General features: G+C 34.6%; 2 protein-coding genes and 2 long non-coding RNA genes across 7 annotated transcripts; 1 reads left to right on the top strand and 3 right to left on the bottom strand.

Moving 5' to 3' along the window:
• Positions 1-368: 368 nt before the first annotated feature.
• On the bottom strand, positions 369-2829 carry LOC122531261 (homeobox protein engrailed-like SMOX-2). The gene is made up of 2 exons (XM_043659045.1): positions 1399-2829; positions 369-431 (listed from the first exon to the last, which is right to left on the bottom strand). The coding sequence occupies exons 1-2, from the start codon at positions 2470-2472 to the stop codon at positions 369-371; spliced, it is 1137 nt and encodes a 378-aa protein (XP_043514980.1). The 5' UTR covers positions 2473-2829.
• A 2781-nt stretch (positions 2830-5610) lies between these two features.
• LOC122531262 (KICSTOR complex protein SZT2-like) lies at positions 5611-24400 on the top strand. Of its 3 annotated transcripts, XM_043659049.1 has the most exons (26): positions 5611-6085; positions 6494-6811; positions 7271-7348; positions 7499-7904; positions 7995-8215; positions 8371-8755; positions 8864-9113; positions 9192-9932; positions 10054-10253; positions 10334-10497; positions 15195-15504; positions 16010-16204; positions 16300-16509; positions 16567-16896; positions 16998-17374; positions 17453-17555; positions 17770-18591; positions 18670-18961; positions 19127-20985; positions 21084-21178; positions 21294-21720; positions 21845-22220; positions 22389-22557; positions 22644-22860; positions 22975-24032; positions 24094-24400. In XM_043659049.1, exons 1-26 carry the CDS (start codon positions 6056-6058, stop codon positions 24223-24225), a joined length of 9765 nt encoding a protein of 3254 aa, XP_043514984.1. In that variant the 5' UTR covers positions 5611-6055; the 3' UTR covers positions 24226-24400. The 3 variants fall into 3 exon arrangements, with proteins under 3 accessions (XP_043514984.1, XP_043514983.1, XP_043514982.1); XM_043659048.1 differs by having other exon boundaries at positions 16300-16896; positions 17770-18588; XM_043659047.1 differs by having other exon boundaries at positions 16300-16896.
• LOC122531279 lies at positions 11798-15201 on the bottom strand. Of its 2 annotated transcripts, XR_006307242.1 has the most exons (3): positions 15046-15201; positions 12066-14699; positions 11798-11979 (listed from the first exon to the last, which is right to left on the bottom strand). It is a non-coding gene; the product is annotated as an uncharacterized LOC122531279 (long non-coding RNA). The 2 variants fall into 2 exon arrangements; XR_006307241.1 differs by having other exon boundaries at positions 11798-14699.
• On the bottom strand, positions 24044-24723 carry LOC122531278. The gene is made up of 2 exons (XR_006307240.1): positions 24425-24723; positions 24044-24110 (listed from the first exon to the last, which is right to left on the bottom strand). It is a non-coding gene; the product is annotated as an uncharacterized LOC122531278 (long non-coding RNA).
• Between the last annotated feature and the right edge of the window lie 34 nt (positions 24724-24757).

Below are 24757 nucleotides of genomic sequence, written 5' to 3'. Positions count from 1 at the left end.
TTCATCTGTTGATGTCCCTTTCTGGATTTATCTAATATGAACTTAAAATTACATTTAAATTTTTTAGTCTCTTGTTTATTTTATATTTGTGAAAAAAATACAAAATATTCAGAATAAACTGTACATCTTACATTTAAATAAATCTCATTTCTTTAGTTATATAAAAACGTGAATTTCCTGATGAAATTGCAGTTTAATTATACACATGTCATATGTTTATCTATATTAAGCTTGTTTATTTATGTTATCTTGAAATGTAGTATCCAAAGAATTTTACACAATTATATAAGAATTTTATTTTTGAAAAAGACTATACAATTTGAAAAGAAATACTCACTACTAATACATATTATATAATAAGTATTTTATTATGCATTAATACAAAATTCACGTCGCTCCCTGGCACGTCGATTTTGAAACCAAATCTTTATCTGAAACAGATCAGCGTTGATCATGAAATTGCAATAGTGATTATTATAAGATAATATCAGTTATATTTACAGAGCTCAAATTTACTTATAATTTGTCATATTTATGGAACTTATAGTATCTGTGAATGAATATTTGAAATTTCTTTTCTATCTTAATTAAACTATCTATCAATAGCCATTCGTCATATAATTTTTAGAGATAATCATTCGATTTTTTCTAATTACCTATTTCAATTGTTGTTTCATTTTTTAGATGAAAAATAAGTACGTAAAATTGTTAATTATGTAATTGTATCGAAGAAAGCTAAAGTTGTTATGCCGAAGAAATCGATAAACCATCGAAAAATGTGGCAAGTGCGTGAAGAAACTAAACGTGTGCTGATCCACCTTGAATTCTTAGAAGGTGAACTCTTGATCTTAATTGATAATATCTCTGTCTGTGCAACGCCAAATCGTTGATTAATCAAAATAATCTGAAACAATTTAGCTTTCGTTGAAATTCAATAACTGATATCATATAAAAGGAGATATGTACTTCTGAAAATAATGGTACCACGTTCTTCGACACTTTTTTTTTAAGTTTATCTTTAAAACGTGTTTGCTCACAAAATTATTTACTACGTACTTCCACAGAGTTATTACATATACACGCTGTATGTACATGTTTTATAACTTGCGATAAGTTATCAACCCTAAGTAAAATATATATCTCGATTGGCGCTGCACCAAAAAAGATATTGTCAATGTTGTCAATCAAGTTCAAAAGACAATTATTTTACTCAATGTTTCTTTAGTTATTGCAAAAAGTAAAGTAATAAGTTACACACACTCGAAGATGTTACATTTTCTTTTCAGCATTGTTATTGTAGAAAAATTTTCGTTTGGCGTCAGAGAAAAAGGTTCTCTATCTCTGCGCTCTCGTCAAGAAAGAAATTAACGATAAACGTTGTATAAATTTTGAAAATACCCTATTGGGAGGAAGGTTTAAAACACTCGATATCTCCGAAACGTCGTCTTTTGAGAGATAAGCGCTGTGCCGAAATTGCTGCTCAAGAAAGTCCAGTTGAAACGTTGAAAATGGTATCCGAGGATGAAGGCTTGGCTTTCGTCTATTTTTCCCGATCGTAGACTTTCTAGGAATTTTCGGCGGCCTGTACCTCGTACATCGAAGCCATTCTAATTCTGTTGTAGCCTTTATCGCTTTTGTTTTGTTATTGTCGAACGACGAACACTTACTCTCTATTTTCTTCAATTTTTTATAGGAATTGATTATTGAGTCTTTACTTTTATTTTCTGACAAATCAGTATGATTGTGATTTGGATGCTTAAACCGTTTATTGCCAAATTCTTCTTCCTGATCCTGTTTCAATGGTTCACTTTGGTCTCCTTTCAAATCCGCTATGCTGTTTTGCTGCTCGTTTAATTTAACATTACAGTAACTTTCACTTCTTTCTTCGTAGCTTATATCAAATTTTTTAAGTTTAACGTAGCATTCAGAATTTATTGTATCTTCTTTTGCAATGCGCATCGTTACTTCTGAGTCTAAGTTTACTTCACTGAAATTAGGTTCCTCCGTGTCGAACTTCGAAACCTCATGGAAACAATTGACAATATCGTTTTCTTCAGTGCTTGGCAAACGTGTGGAATATTCCCGTTCGTCGTGTCGACCGGAATCAGTTATTTTAAAATTCGCTTTAGTCCTCTCTGCCGCAATAACTTCAACTTTTTCGTTAAATTTGTTACTTTTATTGTTTCTTAGATACGTATTTCGCGTGTCACTTTCGCAGCTCGTCGGTGCAGGATTTCCCTTGATTGATTTAAAATTAATCCTCGTGTTCACAGCAACATTTCCTCCTCCGGTACTAATTTTAAACGGTGTTTCAGAATTCCTCTCAAACTTCCCTCCTTGAAGATCGACTTTACAAGATCTTGGGACGCTGAATCGTGACGACCTGTTGGACTGGTCATTTCGAAGGAACATGGATCCATCTGCCAAAATACTCTCGATGCTAAAGTCCTTCGGCTTCCTGACCGATTTCATGTCGGAACTTGAACTGCGGCCGCTTAATAAAATCCTCTTTATATATGGCTCTCCGAGCACCACGCCGCTGCGGCCACCCCAAATTTTAGCAAGTTGCGCCTGTTGAAGCTCGGTTTCGAATTAAACGCATAGTTGAACACACGATGCTATCTTGCCGGGCCAATGTTACCGCACACAGTGACTTTCAACCTTGCTTCTCTACGCTCTTTTGCAGACAGAAGCTTCTCAGAATCTTTCGCAAGACGACTTCATTTCAATGCCCCCTTCAACGAATATTCAAATCCGATCGGATCGACATGGAAAATGTTGCAAAATTTTAATTATTGAACTTCGCTTTACGTCTCAACGTAACTTCCAACAGCTTGTTATAACTAGGTAACTAAAGTAAGAAATTGTTAAATTAAATGTTCCATGAAATGCGAACAAACATGAAAATAACGTACCATAAGCGTAGAAGAGTGTTCTGACGACGAGTTTTGACGACGATCATCGGTTGAGGATAGTTGAAAATTTTGAGATGACAAACACTGATCTGACTGGTGGTACTCGAAAATATCACGTAATCCAGAACATATTATCCGTGGGATATCGATCTGTGTTCTATTACAACAATGTAATTGATACTCTTGTGGGGAGAGAAGAAAAAGGCGAATGAAGCGTAGAGACACCCCTGTTGCAATGATTTGTATAGAGCAGATGGGATACAATGAGGTCCGTATAATTAGAAATTACAAAGTATCCGGGTAATCTGATAAATAGCTGCTGAATAGAAAAAAAAACCGCAAATATTTAGACACTTTTTCACGGTAACAAACAGCAAAAGGGATCGACTCCATCATTTTCTAAAAATAAGAATACGTGTTAACTTATTGTTAGTTGAGACGTAGCACAATAATTAATGTATACGATTTTCTTCAAGGGATGCTGACCTTTTTATACTGTAAATCTATTTCAATATCCAAGGAAGATTTTTTGTAATAAAAAAGATGACAATACATATACGATTCTCTTAGGGGATGCTAATCTTTTCGTATTATGTGATTGATGAGTTCAAAGGTGAAACTAAGACATGACACAGCAATTATAATGTGATTTTCTTAACATTAGAACTATCAAAATGACCAAAACGACTATTTGAATATTTTATAGATACAAAACAGTGTATTTTTGAAGATTATAATACATACTTATTATATATAGAGATATAAATACATAAGTAAAAGCTTGTGCACCCTATATATTAGTATCATAAAGATTTTCTGTTTCTTTCACCTTAATGTCTTTGATGGAAATTTTATGCTTTAGTCGTTGGTAGTTCTACTATCAAGGGATGCTGATTCTTTTATATTGTAAATCTGCTTTAACACCCAAAAAAAAGAATTGCATAATAAAAGCAAATGACACAGTAGATACACATTCTCCTAAGAGATGCTGATCTCTTTGTAAAACGAATCTACTTTAACAAACATATATTCAATGTATAATAAATGTATACATACTTCAAACAAAGCAATTATATGATGTTTGTAAGGAGTGCCGATGTCACTTTATCATTTGTTTCATATTTACAATGCGTGACAATCAAGCGATTAATGTATATATGATGTGGTAAAGGTGAAAAGGTAAAGCATTGCGGACGAGGTGGATGTAATTAAGATGTGGCGCAGTAGTTACACGAGTTTTTCAAGAAATGCTGATAAGGGTTTATCTGGATCTGGTCTAAATCAAACGTCTTATTAATCCAAATCTTACTAATTTAATTAATAATGTTATTACTAATTGTTATATCTTAAATTGTACCTTAATAATTATTATACCTTATTAATGTATTAATTTAATGAACAAATTATGAAGTAACTTGCAACATAATAAAGTAGTGCTTCTTCATAATTAAATGTGTTTTTATTCCTCAAATATTAATTTCCATTATATTTAACGGAATTTTTTCGTTATAAATAAAATGAGGGTGTAAAATGAAAGATGCAATTCCAAAGGTTCGCATATCAATCTTCTCAATTAGTTCCCTCTGCAAATGAATTTGAAATTGTAGCTTTAAACATGGTAGGCCACCATCTGTTGACAATTTCATTGGCATTCATAAATTTTAAAAAATACTTGTTCTTGCATGTTTTCCGGGTTAAACGGGACATAGAATTAAAGCCGAGGATCTAATTAGGAAAGTACAATCGCTAAAGTTCACAAATTAATTCTTTAAGTTAGTTTTTTTTTTATAAATAAAATTCAAATTTTCATTTTGGACAAGGTGGCGCCATCAATAGCATGCTCTTTGTCTACAGATAGTGCTGCCATCTAGACAAGGATGGCAATGCTGTGCGACAAGGACAGATATACGTGACGTCATAGACAAGGAGTGCACTATTGTGCAACAAGGACAGACAACTGGTGATAAACAAGGAGAGCAATAGCGAGTGACAAGGACAGTAATAGAGATTAGTTCCACCTTTTTACCGCTACGCGGCGCTAGCATTTCAGTGTCCATAAATCGAACAAATTTTCATTTCCAAAAAAAACCAATTTGGAGGATTAACTTGTGAACTTTTGCGATTGCATTTGCTTAATTAGATCCTCAGCTTTAATTCTATACCCTTCTCGACCCGGAAAATGCAGGAATAAGTATTTTCAAAATTTATCAGAGCCACTAAGTTACCGACAGATGGCGCCACATATAACCCGCCAATTTCAAATTCAATTCTAAAAAGAAACTAATTAAGAGGAATAATTTGTGAACTAGTGAAACTGCGTTTTCCGTTTTAGATTCTGAGTCTTCTTCTTATATTTCTATATTTAACTTATAGAGTGTACAAATAAAAATTTAACAACTTTGTTCAATAGATCGAAGTATCTGCTGCGATAAAATTTAATTTCTCTTAAACTACGCGCGAAATTTGAATGAAAGTTGTGAAATTGTATCAATAATATTATACGTTATCAAGTTGATGATTCAAACTTTAATCTTACGATACTTACGGAATTATATTGACATTAATATTTATAAATGATTATAAATGATTTTCATGAAAAAATTACAAATGGTTATACCTTTTATATTGTCAAATTTTCACTCAGAGTTTAATCAACGTAGTTTATGCGCACTTTATTATTTATAAACATTAGGTTATAGTTCCGTCAACATTGCAATATGGTATAGTGTATTTTTAAAGTAGCACGTTATGTATATGTATATTTTTGATTCGTGCAATGTTATCTAGGTTTAAGCAGTTAAAATTAAATTAAAAGCAATGAGAATTTCAGTTTTAGTCATACGAAAAATGTTATTTATTAAGATAAAATCGACAATAATAATTAAAACAAAAGTATCGTGACTTTCGTGCAACACGATTTTGTGTTGAGGTTACATTAATTTATTTCACTTTTAAGATTATATTGTATTTATTATGTTTAATAAATAATCGAGCAATTAGTAAGAATGTAGCCTTCGAACAATTGTAAAAATAATGTCAGTGCATTAGTGTATTTGACTGCGTAAAGATGAATTTTTCGTTACATGTGAACTTAGAATTTATTGTTTTTATCAATAATGATTGATATTTAATAAATAAAGATGAACATCATGCCTTCTACGAAGAATGAGGTAATTGTAAGATTATTATAATTGTTTACACAGTCTTATTTTATATAATCTTTAATGCCTTATAATTGAAAAGAGAAAAATTGAACAGAGAAATTTTTAAGTTAATATAAATGTTACACAGTTCAATGAAATAACTCTATCACACATTCATGAAATTGATATTTGCACAGTCATTATAAAACAGTTAAAGATATAAATTTCATTTAAAGAAATTCATATTGTTATTGTTAATCGTATGAAAATTATTGGTATTTTATCCAAGCATAGTTTTACAATAGTACAAAATTTAAAGTATATTTAGTTAGATTAACAAGTTATACATGATGAAATTTGAGTCAAATAGAATATTAAATTAATCAAGTTTCAGTTTTGTATGATATATTATATAAAAGAAATATTATATTACAGGAGAATGTTATTTTAGAAGCAGATACCGTTTTCTTGTTAATGAGAAAAGGATTCCCTATATCTCGCAATGTAAGAGCACAATGGATGTTAGAGCATTTAGATACTATAATAAGTATTCAGTGTTCAAACTCCAAAACCAAGGAGGCAGCAGAACTAGAAGTAGCATCAGTGCTGCCGAAAAATAAATCCGGATCATGGTCTCCTGAAACAAGCCATCAGTATCTTTACAAAGTAACTTCTACAACCTCAATAATATTTCTGGCACACAAGTACAGGATGGTATTCAATCTGGACTTGAGTCCGTCCCTTGCAACTGTAGTAAGTCATTAAATAAATGTAATATCTTTATTATTGGCAAACTATCTACCATAGTATATGTGATTGAGTTTAGGGATTAATTCAGCACATAAAACTTTTATAATAGAAGTTTATATAAGATGTTAATGAACTTGTGGGACATTTTTGGAGGATTAATTCTAGACAACAAAACAAACACAATTCGCAAAAATGTCGATTGAGGCTTACCTTTCAACTTACAAACAATAATATTTTACGCTAGAAATAACATATATGTGCTTGCTGGTATCAGTGAATCGAAATTTTGTCGATATTCCACGTTTCCAAGTTCGTGGATTTTAGAATAAAAATCACAATATGATTATAATGCGATAATACCGCATGTTATTAAATTTAAAATACATTTATTAAAATATAAAAAATATATCTGTCATATAAACATATAAAAAGTCTTTTATCACATATTTATTTTCATTGTAGGATATACAACATGGTGAAATAGTCATAGATGAGGTATATATGGCAACCAAACATTTTTTGGAAAGCATTATTAGACCTGTAAGTAATTCTCAGTTGTTTTTTTTTTTTTTTCTATATATATAGGAAAAATTAATGTCAACTTTACAACAAAATAACATGGACTTTCACAATTAACATTTAATATTACAATTTTTGGAAGAAAATTTAATGGATCTAATTCTGTTGCAGTTTACTATACCAGGAAGTAAAAGAATAATGCAACCAGAGATCTATGTAACCATAATAGCCCATACACCTTTTTTCACAAATCCTGCACAGCAAGTTTTGGTACAAGGTTGGCTAGTAACTTTGGACAATGTTAAACAGCTGACAGATTTCATAAAGAATCGGCTCCATATATTAGAGGAGAAAGTGGCATGTGCTACCGCTATAGCTAGTCAACAATTGGAAAATTTAAAAGCTGAGAACGAACGTTTAGTGGGAGGGCTCTTTGAAGAGAGCAACGCTTGTCTAAATAAAAATAACAATACTTGTCTTGTTAGTACTTCGTTAATTTCTCCGGAATCAAGTTTCATCAATATGTTGAGATACGGGATGTTAGCGCTTACTCTACTGCCAGAACATAGTTGTGCACGTAAGTGTGAATGTATTAAAATATATTGGATTAACACATATATGTATCACAAAGTTTTACTAATTAAAATGTTAATAAAATATCTCTTAGATATGATAATCGTTTCGGATGGTGTAGTAGGAAATACCGATGTCCATGTCTTGGATTCGGTTATACAACATTTACGTGCAACAACAATTGCATGTAGTTTTCTACATGTTGGAAGTACATACCATCCACATTGTGCTGATGGTTTAGTCCCATATCAAGAGTTATTACATTTCATTGCAAGAGCTACATTGGGTACTTACATGTCATTTCGTCCTTATCCTGTACGTAATATTTTATTTATACACATAAATAATAAAGATAGTACATTACTATTAATCTCTTTACTTCTTGAAATAAAAATTATACAGATTAAAAGAATACGTGCGCACATATATATACATATGTATGTAGTTTATAAATTAATTAACTTTTGTAGGTAGATCTAAAAGAAACAGAGATGAATGTTTATCAAAAAAGCTTTTTATGTTGGCAATTATATCGCGAAGTATGTTGTAATATTTCACCAGATTATTCGAACTGGCATTCGAAAAATTCATTATTTTATGAAGAGAAATCGACGCAACTTCTGCAAAAGAAGCAGATTGAGGACAAAGTGACATGCACATTAAGCAGTCTACTGTGTTGTCGCCTTCGCGAGGGATATTTAATAAAAAGTGCTAACGTGAGAGACGAAATACTCGAAATTTGTTTTGTATTATTGTGGAAGTCTAGTGTTTTACTAGAATACGTAGTAACGTGCCCTTGGCTAACGAAATCATTGTCCGTATCCAATACAATACAGTATACAATTACTACAGAAGGTAAATTAAAATAAAATTTATTTTTGAATTAACTATTGTCAAAATTCGAATGTAAGATCGGATCAATATAGTCTTGACATTTAAAAGATTGATTATCGCTTGTTGCAGCCCCCTATGAATTTTTACACGACATCACATGTCTGTCAAAAAAGCCATTGAAGTCGCAATATCGACAAGGTGTTGTCAATCGGTTTTGGGCAACATTAACATCCCTAACAGAAAGTGACAGTATGCTCGCACACTTCAGTTGGTTCCCAGAATTCGGCTGGACTTGGTACAGCGTGCCAGATACTATTAGGAGCGGCATGCCAGTCTTTTATTTATCAGCTTATCCTTCACCCAGCACCGTGCAACTCAGGTATATTTCGTATTTACAAAATTGGAAAAATGAATCATTGAATTCACTTTATACATACTGATATATTTATATTTCCAGTGACGCTGCGTGCCCACAATTCGGACAGATTTGGCAACCTGTAGTGTCTTTAAATCCTTTACAGTGGGCCCGTTGGATGCATACCCAGAGAGTGACGTTGATTCTGTCACACGACAGGCTGCTGCCGAAGCACCTGCATCAAGCAAATCAAAGCGGTCGTTTCCAATGTGTCCAAAGTCGTCAGGCAGCCGCCGTTCTCTATGCCATGTTGAAAAATTGGGCAACCTTCGTTCTCGTCGAGAATCACACATACGTGCAATTTATTTACCGAGAGGCGGACAAGCCTCCGGTTTCGTTCTCGCTGATCCGTATTAATTGCAAGGCACTCTGCGTCATTCTTAACATCGCGTTCGCCGCTGGAACCGAGGGAGTCGTCCGGCACAACGTTGTCGTCGATCTTCTGGATCGACTGTCCAAACTTACTTTACCAAACAGGCCTACGGAGCAAAAAGAAACACCTTCCTGTACTATCATTCACAAATCTTTGGAGAAGATATTGATCAGATACGAGCGAATGCCAACTGACTTGAGCTCCATCATGTTCCCCGATGGAACTCTGCCCATTTCAACCAGACTCACGCCAATGTTCGGTGGAATTTTGACAACAAGTTTGTCTAGATATTTGTATCACAATCGATGGCTTTGGCATGTGAAACGGCCGCTCGTACAAACCATTCCTGGAATTGTATTACCAAGATTGAACATAACTGCGATCGCTAGGATCCTTTCTACAATTACGAAGTAAGTGCTTTATGCTAATTCTTCTTGTTGCCGTCATTTCTGTTTCATAATTTTCACAAAATCGAAAGTTTTCTAATTAATGAAAATAGATTTAGATTTATTATATATTTTTTATTTTTAGAATGCGTTTGGCTGAAGGCTTCAATTTCACTTATTCAGCAGCGGGCATCATAAACATGGTTCTTGAAGTGCAGATGCAAGGAGTTGGTGAGAATGATACTACATATCCGTGTATTATTCAATACATATTATTCCCGCCACACGTTATGTCAAACACGACACTAGAACGCGACAGTGCATCGGAGGAAGACACTGATGAAGGTAAGAAACTTTAAAATAAAAAATAGAAAATATGAATAAACATTTAGATTTGAATTAACAAGTGCATTTTTTACGTTTAGGAACGGCAGATGGTGAAATAAGCGTGGAAGATGCTGAGGGTTCCGGCGATTTCCAAATCATTTCTGAGATTTGGATCGAACCACAATGCGGTTTCTCTCAGCTGCCTGTACAGTCCACAGCAACATACATGAATCGTTTGCAGTATCATGAGATCCCAGATGCAGTGAGTACATATACATATTTTACTATACATAAATTTATTTTGTGTTCAGTTACATGATAATCAAACGTAAATCCGACAAGAAATTGGTAGAAATAGGACACAATAATAACATTTGTGAGATTGCTATTACTTTTTCTGTATTTTCTGTTTTTTTTTTTTTTCTGATTTCCCGGATAGCAACAGTTCAAATTAATATCGTTTTATCAAAATAAGCGATAGACAGATAGATATAGGCTTATCAAGATTTTAGATCATCTCGTACGGTTTGTCCCGAGAAAATAGTTAACTTATCGGACTTATATATATTTTACTTTTAATAATTTTTCTGCGATCACATTCGCTACGGTATCGATGATATTATACAACGTGACGGCTCTTTCCTACTTATCATCTCAGTCACTTCATTTTATTAGTTTGTTACATATTCATGTATTAAAGTATGAATTCGAATATTCAAGAGTCGAGCGAAAGATTCTACGATTCTTCGTGAAGTCAAGAATATTCAATTACGTTTATTGAAAATTTGGGAAATAGAGCGAAGATGTTTTCCATTTGTAAGGAAATCGTGTCTATAATATTATTTGCTCAATGATACGTTAAGAATGCTTGATAATCCTTCTATTTCGAAATGCTATCAACGAAATAGACTCGACGGATCATTGCCTTATATGTAAATATACCGATATTTATAATCTAAAATAACCCTTTTACATATATCATAATTTTTCAAAAAGAAATCATCTAAATGATGATGCTTCCTTCTTATTTGTCAATGAACGTGTTTGTTAATTCTGGTCCATGATTTTCACAAGAAAATATGTAAAAAGTAGAAAGTAGAAAATTTTAAATAGATGTTTGTCTGCCTAGAGACTTTTATTATATATTTTGGCATTTCTTCACTTGTATTTAAGCAGTGTATATTGCAAAATCATAAGGGATGTTCTAAAAGAATCTTCTGAGACATCTTTAAAATATATATTCTCTATATAAAAGAAACATATAATGCTCTTTTTTGGAAGAAATGTGAAACGTTCTTTCTTTCTTTTTTTTTTCTTTTATGAAACACATTTGGTATTGAACATGAATAGATTTGATTTATCTTTAATCTTATCTTTTCTTTGGTTAATACATAAAAAGAAAAAGATATAGCTGTAATATTCTTCAGAAGTATGAGATAAAGGATAAGATTTAATTCTAATTCCTTGCCAATGGTTATATGTTTTATTTTCAACGTTGTCTCAATTCATGGTAACAATGTACGTCGCAACTCTTTGGATCAAGTAAAGAAATTCCAGTCAGATCTATTTGCGATTGAAGTCAGATCCCATTGGATCGGTTTTTTGATGCAAAATCGTTTTACACAATTCGTCGATATGAAACTATATTTTCTTCACATCTGAAGTGTCGAACGAAGTTAATACAACGAATCCTAGCTACGTTGTATCTTCTTATAAAATTGCGCGATCCAATTCCTTGCCTTATCTGTAATAAAAGTAAAAAGTACAATTTCTTTCTTGTATATGCTTGATACGTGAGATAAAATTTATCTAAAAGTGATTATTAATCACCGAAAGACCAAATTTCAAGGTGCATTTTATCGATACATTTTGGCTCGTCCATTATCTTTCTATATTTCTACTTGCGCTTATATTATTTTGTTGTATTATTTTCCCTGATTCTGCCTCTTATATCATCAATTTATATCTTCAAACGTCCTTTACCATTCCTGCCTATCCTTCAATTTAACATCCTTTACCATTCCTTCAGTGTTCAATGTTTATAGATATATTGTATTTATTCGTCAAGTGTTTCTCAGCATTAAAATATGAAATGCAAGGTATGAACATAGATATACACGTAGATACCTAGCTTTTAAGTTACATTAAGTGGCATTTTGTGAGATGGTAAAACTGTTCCTCGGTATACGACGAACATTCTGTCTTCCAAATTACAGGAGTAATACGTCGAAAATACAAAATTTTGCCAATCTTATTGAAAACGACGTATGACATCATATGCTCAATAACAAGATAAATATTTTTTCAAACATATATTGACAAATGACGGATAGGAAAAAAGATACTATCGTTTTATAAATCTTTTCGATAAACATTAATGGTCATAATTCGTGGTCTTATTCCACCTTTTTTTTTTTTTTTTTTCACAGAAATTTCGTTCGAACGATTTCGAATAAAATTTCGAAATAACTCGTCTGATTTCATCTTGATACTTTTCTACGTGCCGCTGTTTCCTTAATTACTTTTTAAAACTGAGAAATTCATTTCAAACGAACGAGAGGTGTTTGCAATTGAAATTAAAACAGAGGAATTCCACCGGGTTTTGATGGCGAGACGTTGTCCAGTTTTGTGCGGTGTGAATGGTGCTAGTCGAAGAAAATTGGTAAATCAATGGTTTCCCGACCGAAAAATAAGTGGGAATATGTGTATAAAGTTGTCTATCAACTGCGTGTCGTTATCACTGCCGAGGTGGGGCCCCGATATCGATGAGGGTACTCGGAACAAGATTTTTCTATCAGTTGGCTCAGGTATATATAAAGCCCAACACGTAGCCGACTGTTTATTAGTGTTCTGATTACTTTTTTTTACGTAAGAGGTTTCCCAAACGAATCATTCCGTTCGTATCATATCGTACATCCACGAAAGAGAGAGAACATCATCGCGGTTTCATGTGAGTGGAACGTTTAAAGAGTGATAAAGAGAATTTCAGTATTTGTCTACGAAATAGCCTACAATTGCATCTTCTTCTTCTTCTTCATCATCATCATCTTCTTCTTCTTCTTCTTCTTCTTCTGGAAGGCTCACGAAGTGTCGGTGAAAAATTGACAAGTGACTGATTTTCTTCGAAATAATTTTCATCAACTACCCAGTACATACTTGATTCTCGTTTCGTTCCATTGCTGTGGGGTAACGGTCAGGTAACGTTTCAGTCCAGTATCACAAAAAATATCGAGAAGAAGCTCTGAAAGACTGTGAAACTACGACTACGTGCTTGTTTCACAATTGGCTAAAAAAAGAAAAAAAAAAATGTTGCAGATGCATGACGCGCCGTATTGAAAATTGGATTTACCTTTCGAGTAAAAGTCGTGATGCTGCGTAAGTATCTCTAATCCCGACTTCAGATTCATCGGGCGAGAGAAATTTCCATCATCGAAATTCGAATTCAGCAGGAAAGTAAAACAAAATTAAAGTAATAATTCACAGGCGTGAACGATACGAGCATGTTGATAATTTTGTTAACAGTTAATTTTCGTAACTTTCTTCTCTCTGCTTATGACGACATACTGAGCCTCTCTTTTCTTTGAAGTGTCGCTGGAAAAATGAAATATTCTTCCATCGAGAGGGCCAAGTGCGCCAACCGGCGAATAAAAAGGAGGGAGGAGGTTCTTCTTTCCAGTAAAGGTTACGAATCCTATCGAGAGATCATTGAAAGAGATCATCTTCAACCGAGCTGACGAGAAAGAGAGAGAGAGAGAGGTCTATTCGCTTCGTCGTCGTTGAAACACTGCATGGGCCGTTGCATGGTGTGCTGTGATCTGCATGACTTGCAGTTGGAAGTGAGGATCTAGACAGTGAGCAGTAAACGCTCTGATAACTTGCCAGATCTAACTCTTCCAGCTCAAAGTCTTGTTGATTATCATCTTTCTTTCTTTGTTTTTCTTTTGGTTTCTTTCTGGAATCTCTGTACATGAAAATTTGAAACCGAGAGACTGAATGACGATTAAAAGAAGAGAAGAGAAGAGAAGAGAAGAGAAAAGGGGGAGGGGGGGTCATGGTTCAAGTGGAGAAGTGGTCTCTACGCTTTGAATCGAAGTGAGATTCAACTCCTCCAACTTACTCCTGATCCCTGACGTTCTTCGTTACTCTGCTCGTTTTCTCCTCTATCTGCGGAATATCTTTCGATGCGCTACCAGATGTATCAGCAACGCGCGAGCGAAGATAAGTGGAAACTTTCGTGGAATCGTTCTATTGGCGCTCCTTAATACCTTGCCGGACAGGCATGTTGCAATAGCGATAAAATCTTTTAAAACGATTCTTATCGTGGAATCCGTTCAACTGCGTATAATTGTTTCACGCGATTCAATTTTACTCGGCCAATAATATTTTCCGTATTATACTCTTGTTGTTGTACGTCCTTGCGAATATTTCTCTCTTTTTTTTTTTTTATTTCTTCTTTTTCACGATCTACAATATATATTTTTGTTATTTTCATAATAAATATTATAACATACCGAAACACTTGAAACACGGTCAAAACAATTGTACTACTTGTGTATGTTTTTTTTTTTTTTTTTTTTTTACGAATTATATTATTAATTAAAATAAATGTTTGTTGCTGCTGTTATCAATAATGCAACTGTCTGTATAATCATCGAATAAATTTCATTAATCATTTGTATAAAATTGAGGAACTTTTTGAATTGAATTTACCCTACTGTCTTGACACGACGTCTATGTAATATCATCGATATTGTACAAAACGAAGAAACGAAATTTGATACCAAATGTGTCTCGTAATTCTTTGATGCACCTTTTACTTTTGCTTCCCTCTTCCATCCAACAAATTATGTCACACTGTGCTTGTTCTCTTTTGACGCGCATTTTAAAAAACTGAGGGCAAACTTTGAGAAATTTTTACCCATCGTTCTCCTGATAATCTCCTATATATCTGGTTGCCAGATCGCTCGAATAGACGAAGAATGTATCAACGCGTTGCTAACGTTGGAGTACCTGAGCTTGTTAAGTCAAGTGATACCGAACGAAAAGAATACGGAGATCATTTATGGACAAGTGACCCACTATGACGTGAGTAAGCTGCCAAAAAGATGCAACAGAAACACGAAGGCCAACAGCTGCACCGTGGAGGAATCGTGCGAAGGCCTATCAGCCATCGACGAAAGAATCTGCACGATGCATTTCTCCTTCGACACGTTGAACATATTGCCAAAATGCCAGCAGGCTGAACTTTTGTTCTCCATGTTCGCCGATGGTAAACATTTTTATCCACCATCACCTGTAAAACGAAGTAGAGCGAAAGATTAGTTAATTCAAGAAAGCCTTATCTTTATATATTATATATATTATATAATAATTTATAACTATAAACTTAAGAGTATTATATATATATATATATGACTTATATATACTTAAGTATAATATATATAATATATATGACTATAGTATAATATACTTAAATATAATATATATAATATATATATGTATATAATATAATATACATGACTATAGTATAATATATATAATATATATATATGTATATAATATATATAATATACATGACTATAGTATAATATATATAATATATATATGTAGTCATTATACTCTTAAGTTTATAGTTATAAATTATTTAATAATAATAATATTATATATATAGAGATATAATAATATATAATATTATATATATATATATATATATATAGAGGGAGAGAGAGAAAGAGAAACGAGATGAACTTATGAACCTATATTATTATTTCAAGATACAACCAGCAACAGGGATGACAAGGGGCAGGGTAGCGCGAACAAGATATTAATGGACAACTTTCTGGGACACATGAAACAGTTACACAACAAGGAACTCCTATTGACCTCCGCTGAGTCGCAAAAATTCACGAAAATGCTTCTCGAGAGGCGTCGAGCCGGTGGCCCCCCTTTACCGTTCTTCTCCGAGAGAGGTATATATCACTATCCATTTCCATTGAAATTACACGAAATTTTTCACCTGCATCCACACCGATGTGACATTTCGATCCTTAAAAACCGTTTCCAGAGAGATTGTCCTCCAACGTCGAGCTCAACTCCTATCCGCGGTGGAAATGCTTCATCAAAGGGATCAGCACGACTCATGTGATCATCACGATATTACCAGCGTCCGAGAAAGACGTTGTACGGTTGTTCGCGTCAACCTCGAGCGCAGAGGAACAGTCGACGAGCAACAACTCCGAGAGGAACAGCGAATCTGTTGTGTTCAACGTAGATTTAAGCGAAAGCCAAAACAACGCGTGCTCAAAGTCTTCCACGACGGATGTTAACCTGACTGACACAGCGTCAATAGAAAATAACGAGACGGCGTTCTACGATCAGTGCATCGAGGACAGTGTAACAAACGCGGACACGCAGCGGGGATCTCACGATTGCGAGGAATCCCTTGTTATTCCAGTTTACGTGTACGACTGTTCGTTGGCTCTGCTGATCGACACGTTGGTCGACAAGTTGAAAATCTCGCACAACAAGGACATTTATCAGGATCACACGTTCAAAGTTGGCCAGCAGGAGTGTAAAGATTTTATCGAGCTGAGGTCTGATTGTAACTCGAAGCCCTCGACCCCGGAGCCGAAAAGCGAGGATTCCGACAATACTGCCAGCGGTGGGTAAAAATAATATATACATGCGAGTATAGTTCATTGACCTTTCGCGTTATAACGCTTATTTGTAATGATTATTATGTAATGATTTTCTGTACGACAGATCAACGAAGCCTTGTGGAGCATTGCAAACAATTAAGCTTGGCTCACTGTCATTGCTACGTGGTTGCAGTTTACAAGTCGCTGGTATTGCAACAACCACTCACCTACGACGACATGGAAGCCGCAGTAGAGCAATGCGAGGAAACCCTAATCGAAATTAACATAACAAATTACCTGCGGTCTGTGTGCAGACATCTGAGCAAGCTGTCAGACAAAAACTTGCTAGACGAGCTGAGTCCATCGGCGTGCAACGACGTTGAACCGTTGCACAACTTGATCAAGGAGAAGTTCGAGAGGATAATCACGATTGCGTTCAGACCGGTCCCGGCGCATCCTGAATTTTATTACTGCTCGCCGTCCTGGTCCGAAAATGAAACGGTTCGTAGAGTGAGTGATCCGAATTGCGAATTGCTCGAGCATCACATCATGATCGAACGAATAATTGTTGTTTAACAGGATCTTCCAGAATTTCAAAAATCGGACAGCGAGGACGAGATAGAGAATCTTATGCTTCATTCGATAAACATCGATTCCACGACACGCATTCTCAATGGAAAAGGTAAGTTACAAGTCATTTTTTTTTTTTGTAAATTTGAGATTCGAAAGAAGTGAATGGGAAGAAGAGTAATGCTGCTTCGTTTTTGGTTTCGCTCATTAAAAGATTGCTCTTGTCTATTATGTACAAGCATACGTCATTAATATAATTGTTAGCATATCGAATAAAATAGGTAATGAACGATAAATAAACGTGTTGTTTGTAATTGCACGATCAGGTAACGTAACGTGGCCAAGCAGAAATGTCAACAATATTTCCAAAATTTCAAGACACGGCTCCGCGGACTCAGTCAACAGTGACCTGCAGCAAAAGAGTATCCTCGGGCGAGAACAGCCGTTGTTCTTACAGTTAAGTTGCTCTGTTCGATTCCAGTCTAGATCTGGCCTTAGCAGCATCCCCGTAAAGTCCCTGCCAACGTGTTTCATGGAGATTGTGCAGAAGATGGAAGATTACAAAGATGAGGACATAGCGAATTTGAGTTTGGCTGATTTGAAGATCACTTTGGACATCATTTGTTTAAATTTGCCGAGAGAGGTGCTGGAGATAAGTTTAGAACGACACTCTGGCCTAAGGGCGACGTCATTCTGCAGCGGTTCACCTGTAGGTAGCTTGCGAACGGAAAGCGGAAGCAGCTTGGAGAACAATGCTAAAAACGAACTGTTTCAAGAAAAAATGTCTCATTTGCCTTTGTGCCAACATAATGCTATAAGCAACCTGAGGGATGAAATTGAGTGGCTGTTGCAGGATGAAACTGCAACCGCGTTCCTAGACCAGCCCGTTATAAACGAAAACGTCTTGAACTTTGTTGCGAATCATGTCTCCGAGTCGACCGGCAGATTTAGCTGCAAAGTGGAAAAAGTCCCTCTGTATTTCGTATATCCTTCGGACGATAGTAAACCTAAATTTATAAGCGAGTTGAAGAGACTTCAAATCGACAAGTATTGCATCCGCCAAGAAGGAAATTTGTTCTATTTTGTGAAAAATGTAGAACAAGCGAACGACGTTCAGAACGAGACGAAGGAGTCAAAAATAAAAGGTAGTCTGTATTTTTCTCAAATTAAAACTGAAAGTCTATGCAACATCAGTCAAATATTTATAATTGTCATTGATATTCCAGATACATGTAGTGCTCCGGAAAATCTGGAACAGGAAAAACTGCAAGAGAGCGTGAGCTCTTGCACAGAGAAGAACAATCTCAATATACGCTTTAAATCTCAGGAATCTCATTCTGACAGTACTGATTTGACACATGAGAACCAAAATACTGAGGATGGATGCAAAGAGAGTAATACATCGGAAAACAGATTTCAATGGTTAATAGATCTTGATAATCGTAAAAGTTTCTTACCCAACTTTTGGTTAATTTTAAACGTTGAAAACGATTCCGTCAATGTCTACTTTCACTGTAGGTAAGCAATAATAATTCTAATAATCAGGACATGGACTGATACACGAGTTATATTTTTAAATCGAGTTCAAAGAGCATGTCGTATATACAAGCATAAATTTTTTTTTTTTATAAAAAGTTCAACATGTCAACCGCGAATGTGAATTATAATTTAAATTGTCGATAGGTTTTTAGAGATCATATCGCCCGAAGTAAACAGTTACTGGCATACCCAGAAAATGCTGGTCTCTCAAATAAAGAGTACTTGTCGTCGAGTAAACCAGTACTTGCTCTTACAAAACCTTCACAAGACGAGCAAATGCTCGGAACTGCTGGAGACAGAAGCGAGCGAAGATTACAATTGGAAAACAGAGACGACGAGTGAATTTAGCAGCGTCGCTGCGAATCGAGATTCGATGCAAAATTTTACTCCGGGGATGTTTCGGTGTCGCGTCGTTTGGAAATTCACGTTCCGTCTGCATCCTCGATTGAAGACTGGCCCGGGGAGATCAGGCCTTTCTCGAGGCATAAAGGCTCTGCACGGTGTACTTAATAGATTTGCTGTTAATAACCGGAGCAACATGTTCGTATATCAAGAGAACAACAAAAACGTGTTTTACCTAAGGCTACACGAACAGATCAGCGATGGAAAAGCTTTGCAGAACAAATTGTCGGAAAGCGACGAACAGCTTGTCGTTTCTAGGAGCAACAGCGTGGTCTCATTGTCGCAAGTTAAGCTAAGTGATAACGCAGCGGTGAACGATACAAGGCCTCGAGTCCGATCATTCAGCGAGAAGGAATCAAACATTTTAAATAAAACCGAAGACTCGATCATCTTGATGGTGCATGGAATCTCTGACGCCGGGCCAGAAGTTAAACGGGATTTGGTACAAGTTCTACAAAATCGCTTGGACGACGCGGTCTTGGAAGTTCTTTCGGTTATGTTAGCGAGGAACCCAATGTGCAAATTGACACCCGCTGACGTTCATTTCATTCAGCCGCCAAAATCACCGGAATCCATCATACGGCTGAGCGTGCAAAAGCATTGCACTGGATACATAACTGCCTTAGAATTTTACTTGCGTCAGAATATACTTCAGTTTCTGTACATACCAAAGTACACTGACAACAGGCCAGAATATCATTTCCAAGACTACTCGCAACGCGAAGGATCTACCAAAAGGATTTCGGAATCGGACATCTTTTTGTATAATCAAAGCCACTCCAGTGGGAGCAAAGGAATCGCTTGTATAGCTTTAACAATTGCAGGAGAACACGGTGAGCCGGTCAGATCGTTAGAAAATGAATTCCCCAAAGACAGTTTCCCTGAAACGATAAACGTGGAAGATTTCAAAAGTATCGTGTCGACGTCGATTTATGATAAGAATTCGACGGAATCGCCGCCTCTGATCGAGTTTAAAATATGGAAACAGGGCAGAGTTAATCTCGAATCTCTGTTGCAGAAGCTATGTTCTGCGGTGAAACATGCAATCTGGGACTTAGTCACGGAATATAAATTTTTGTCAACTCCATTGACAGAACCGCTTGTGGAAGGTACTCAAGATCAATCGCATGATCTAGCGATCGATCGATTCGAGGCAGGTGAAGAAGGGAAGTTACACAGCATTTACTGCGTAACATTATCACAATGGTTTCGATTTGCTTTAGAAATTGGAGTACCGTCGGTAAAAAGGCATGAGATAATCCTCACTCACAGACATCCTATATCCACGATCATTACAGAATTAGAGGCTCTTATACAGAGTCAAGCGCCGGATACATCCAGCAGAGCTTTTGTTCTAAAAGACAGACAACCATTTATCGAAAGGTATATATCAAATGAGGAATTATTGACTGGGCTTAGGAAGAATAACTATTCCGTGTTGGAAAATGAAGGGAAGCTAGACTTGCCCGTCTACATACCGTGTGATTTTAGTAAGGATGTACAAGGAACTTATACTAAATGTATTTTAATAGCTAGAAACTTTCATCAATGGAAAGCTTCGTTCAGCAGCACGGTACAGCCAGAATTACTTATCCCAAAAGGTGCTACCTATTTTATTGCTATATATCTTTCTGAGATAAATTAAAAATATTTGTTCAATTTGTACGATATCTTTTAACATAATTTTTCTTTATTGTAGATCAAAAACTTTTGCAAAAGTTCAATCCTTTGATATTAGAATCTAATTTTGTTTCAAGACAACGAATATTACTTGCTGAGGTTCGGAGCGATAATGTAAGTTATTATTTATCCATGATCAAAATAATAGCAATAATAACGTATTGTATTTTTATTCACTCTGCATTATCTGACATTCTAACATTAATTACAAATGAAATTATAATCGCAGATAACTCTCTACATGTACAATTGGTCGAAAGAAAAGTCGGAGAAACTAATAAAACAAACTATACATTTGGGCACGTGGCTGTCATCGAGATCAAATTTTTTTACAAACGCAATAATGCAAAAATTAGGTATATTCCATCATCGGCCAAGCTTCTCGAGGGAACATGCAAACTCGCAATATCTTCAAATCATGGACATGGAAAGTCTCACGAAGTTCTCTGCCATGCCCCACAACGACGGAAAAGATTGGACGAGATTGAACAGCAGACCGCAAAATATAAAACACAATCAATTCTCATGGAACGAAGTAATCGGCCAAACAATGCGCGATGTGAAACCTAATAATTATTTTCATAGCAATATAGACCCGACTGTGAAAGCCGTCTGCGATTTACAGGATTTGCGATCGCGCGAGAGAAAAGTTAAAGGTGAATGAAAACATGGAATTCAACTTTATTCTAATTACTACTTATACTAATTCAAATTAAAATTAAAATAGTATAATGAAATTTTGAAGCTACGATACTCACAGAATTGTTTTCCAATTTTCAGAGGATTTGAACAAGTTATACGCAATGTGGCAAAATCGTAGTGCTGCTCCGAATATTCCAATCTCAGTCATTGCTCTAAATACTTTCAAGCAATATTCTCGTTTGATCCATTTCTGTCACACACCACTATTGTTTCTACCATCGTGGCGTTTACAATCTGCGGCTACGAGAGATCACTCGCTTTCGGCGCAATCGTCTTTGAACACAGGCATCAGCCTATATCAGCAACTGTCGCAACAAATGCAAAAAAATCAGAATGAACAAACAAATATCATAAAGTGGCACAAAGAATTATGCAGTTTGATGTTGTCGGAATACAAGCAATATCTTCACTCGTTAGGCTTTAGTTCAGTGCAAATAGAGTCGTCAGACAAGAGGTAAAATAAAATTTAATTACTATTATTTAATTATTATTAAGTTACCTAAAACGAAAGCCGATAGTTTTTGATTATACATATGTATTTTCAATATACGGGACTTGAATTTTAAACATGAAAAAAAGAGAGAGAGGGAGAATTATTTTACAGAATAATATTACTTTTCAGTTTCGAAGGAACAATCCAACAACAACAATCTTATTATCTTAAGAAATCAATGCTTGGTGGAGTATTGTTATTTGAAATTCACTTGTCACAACCATTTTTCATTGTTAAATTACATATTATCGAATGCAGTCGACTACAAACGAAAACGAGTAGCGCTTTAGTGAATCAAGTAAGTTCTGACTTTCTTATTATTATGTTTTTATCAATACTACATACAATAATCCACACATGTAACAAAATTTTAATTTGTTACAGTTTATGCTAAGTTTTGTGGATGCATGTGACAAAATCAAAATTAGTATGCATCTACATTCATTTACATATGATTTTCATTTACGTTGTATACATTCGTACATAGCTGGAACTGGACCTTGGTTAGTGCAACAAGGTTATCATCTCATTCATTTTCTCGATGATTTTAACAAATATTATAGCAAAGCTCCAAATTATGCGAGAAATCTTATATACAGTGGTAAGTAAAATAATATTTTGTGTACTAGGTACTATTTGTAGTTGTAATTATAAAATTAAATCCTCTTATAAATTGATCATTTTATTGTTTCATCAACACATCTTTATATTTTAGATGTAGTAACTATTCGCGATTTGGCGATATCAGGTCGCACGTTATATTCCTATTTATTATCTCATGAGAAAACTTACAACATGCGTGTATTTGTAATGAAAAGTGATCTCCAAGATTCTGAAGAAAGTGAATACGTTTTAGTAAGCTTAAAGAGCACTCCTTTAATCAGTTACTGCGACGCACAAGATACTAAATATGCTGACGATTTCGATGTTGTTCTTATTGTGTCACATTTAGAACAACCTCCACAACTAGAAAAAACTGAGATTACTTTAAAATACTATCTAATGTTAACGAGCAAGAGAGAATTATATCCAAAAAAAGAAGTAGAAAACAATAAACTCGGAAAATTTCGTACGGTGTACAACGTTGAAAAATCTATATGTACTTATACCGAGCCTGTTATAAGTACTTTAAACGAATCTTCAGCTGATCTTCAAGAAGGTAGACAAGTTTCAAATGATAAAAAAAGTGATGCTAAATTATACAGTACTAACTTTGGTACAAATTGTAATAATACAGGTGCACCGACACCTCCGCCTGTACCTAATTCTCCATTGACTCAAAATGTAAATCCTCCAAGTATTTCAGTAAATTCATCACCACACCTGATTCAGATACGACAAGAATCGATTAATTATCTAGGTTATTACTCTTCGCATGAGCAACTTATGCAACAAACAATAATGTCCCAAGCAAATACAGCTCGAATGCATATAATGAATATGATCAAACGTGGAGCATTACAATGCAGGACACACCTTCTTTGGAATAAATTATTAGAAAGTAAATCTGCCATGAATTATAACGAATTCTCCGAACTTTGTTCTCTGGCCCATGTTGAACCTTTATTAAACTTGGATCCAAGATTAAGGCCATTTATTAATCAGCCAATTTCTTGGTATCAGTCCTTATCAAAGGTTTTACAAAATAAATATCAAGAACATCATAAACAATTCAATACACCAGACGGAAATATTACTCATCTACTGATACTGCATCCAAGTTTTTTCCAAGTTTTCATGATGTTAACTATAGATCTACATGCCTCACGAGGGGTTTGTATCAATATTTTTGTTGTTGTTGTTTATGTATAATTTTCTCATTTCTCATTTCTAGGACCTGTACGCAGTTTACTGTAAATCAGAAGAAATGATTAATTCTTCGTGCTGTATAGAAGATACATATAATCTAATAGAAGGTTTTGTGAATGCTTGCTGTTTTAATTTATGGATGGGTCTTTATAATTAATAATAATTGCACATTCCAAAGAAAAAAGTTTCCAGATACTTGTACTTATCATTTACATATATAGAAATAACATATATGAAAGTAATTTCATTGTTTAAAAACATTATATATATTTTCATCGTTTGTTATATTGTACTGTAATTTGTATGGAACATATATTTTTTTTAATTTCAAAGATTTTATATTTTTAACTTGTTACCTCCCTGTTTGAAAAATGGATTCCTCCAAGTTCAAAAATTGGTAAGGATGTATCAAAATAGATTTAATTGTTTACACAATATCCAATTACTATCTAATCGAATTGTGATTCATCAAATTACTTTTATTGAAAATGAACGACACAATGGCCAATCATGCCACTGTGAATTCTTAATTAACAGAACTCGGCAATACCTGGTGATAATTAAACCCTCTCAGAAAAAATTATTATATTTAGTTGAATTAATTATAGGACTCATATAAACTAAATATTGATTATTATATGTATTATATGTATATATAATTGGAATTAACTTAGTTTTTATTTGATTAT

This window comes from Frieseomelitta varia, unplaced genomic scaffold (genome assembly GCF_011392965.1).
Source record: "Frieseomelitta varia isolate USP_RPSP 00005682 unplaced genomic scaffold, Fvar_1.2 scaffold_380, whole genome shotgun sequence".
NCBI classification, from domain to species: Eukaryota; Metazoa; Arthropoda; class Insecta; order Hymenoptera; family Apidae; genus Frieseomelitta; species Frieseomelitta varia.
Note: the sequence above shows the minus strand (reverse complement) of the source record. Positions and strands in the feature narration are given on the sequence as shown.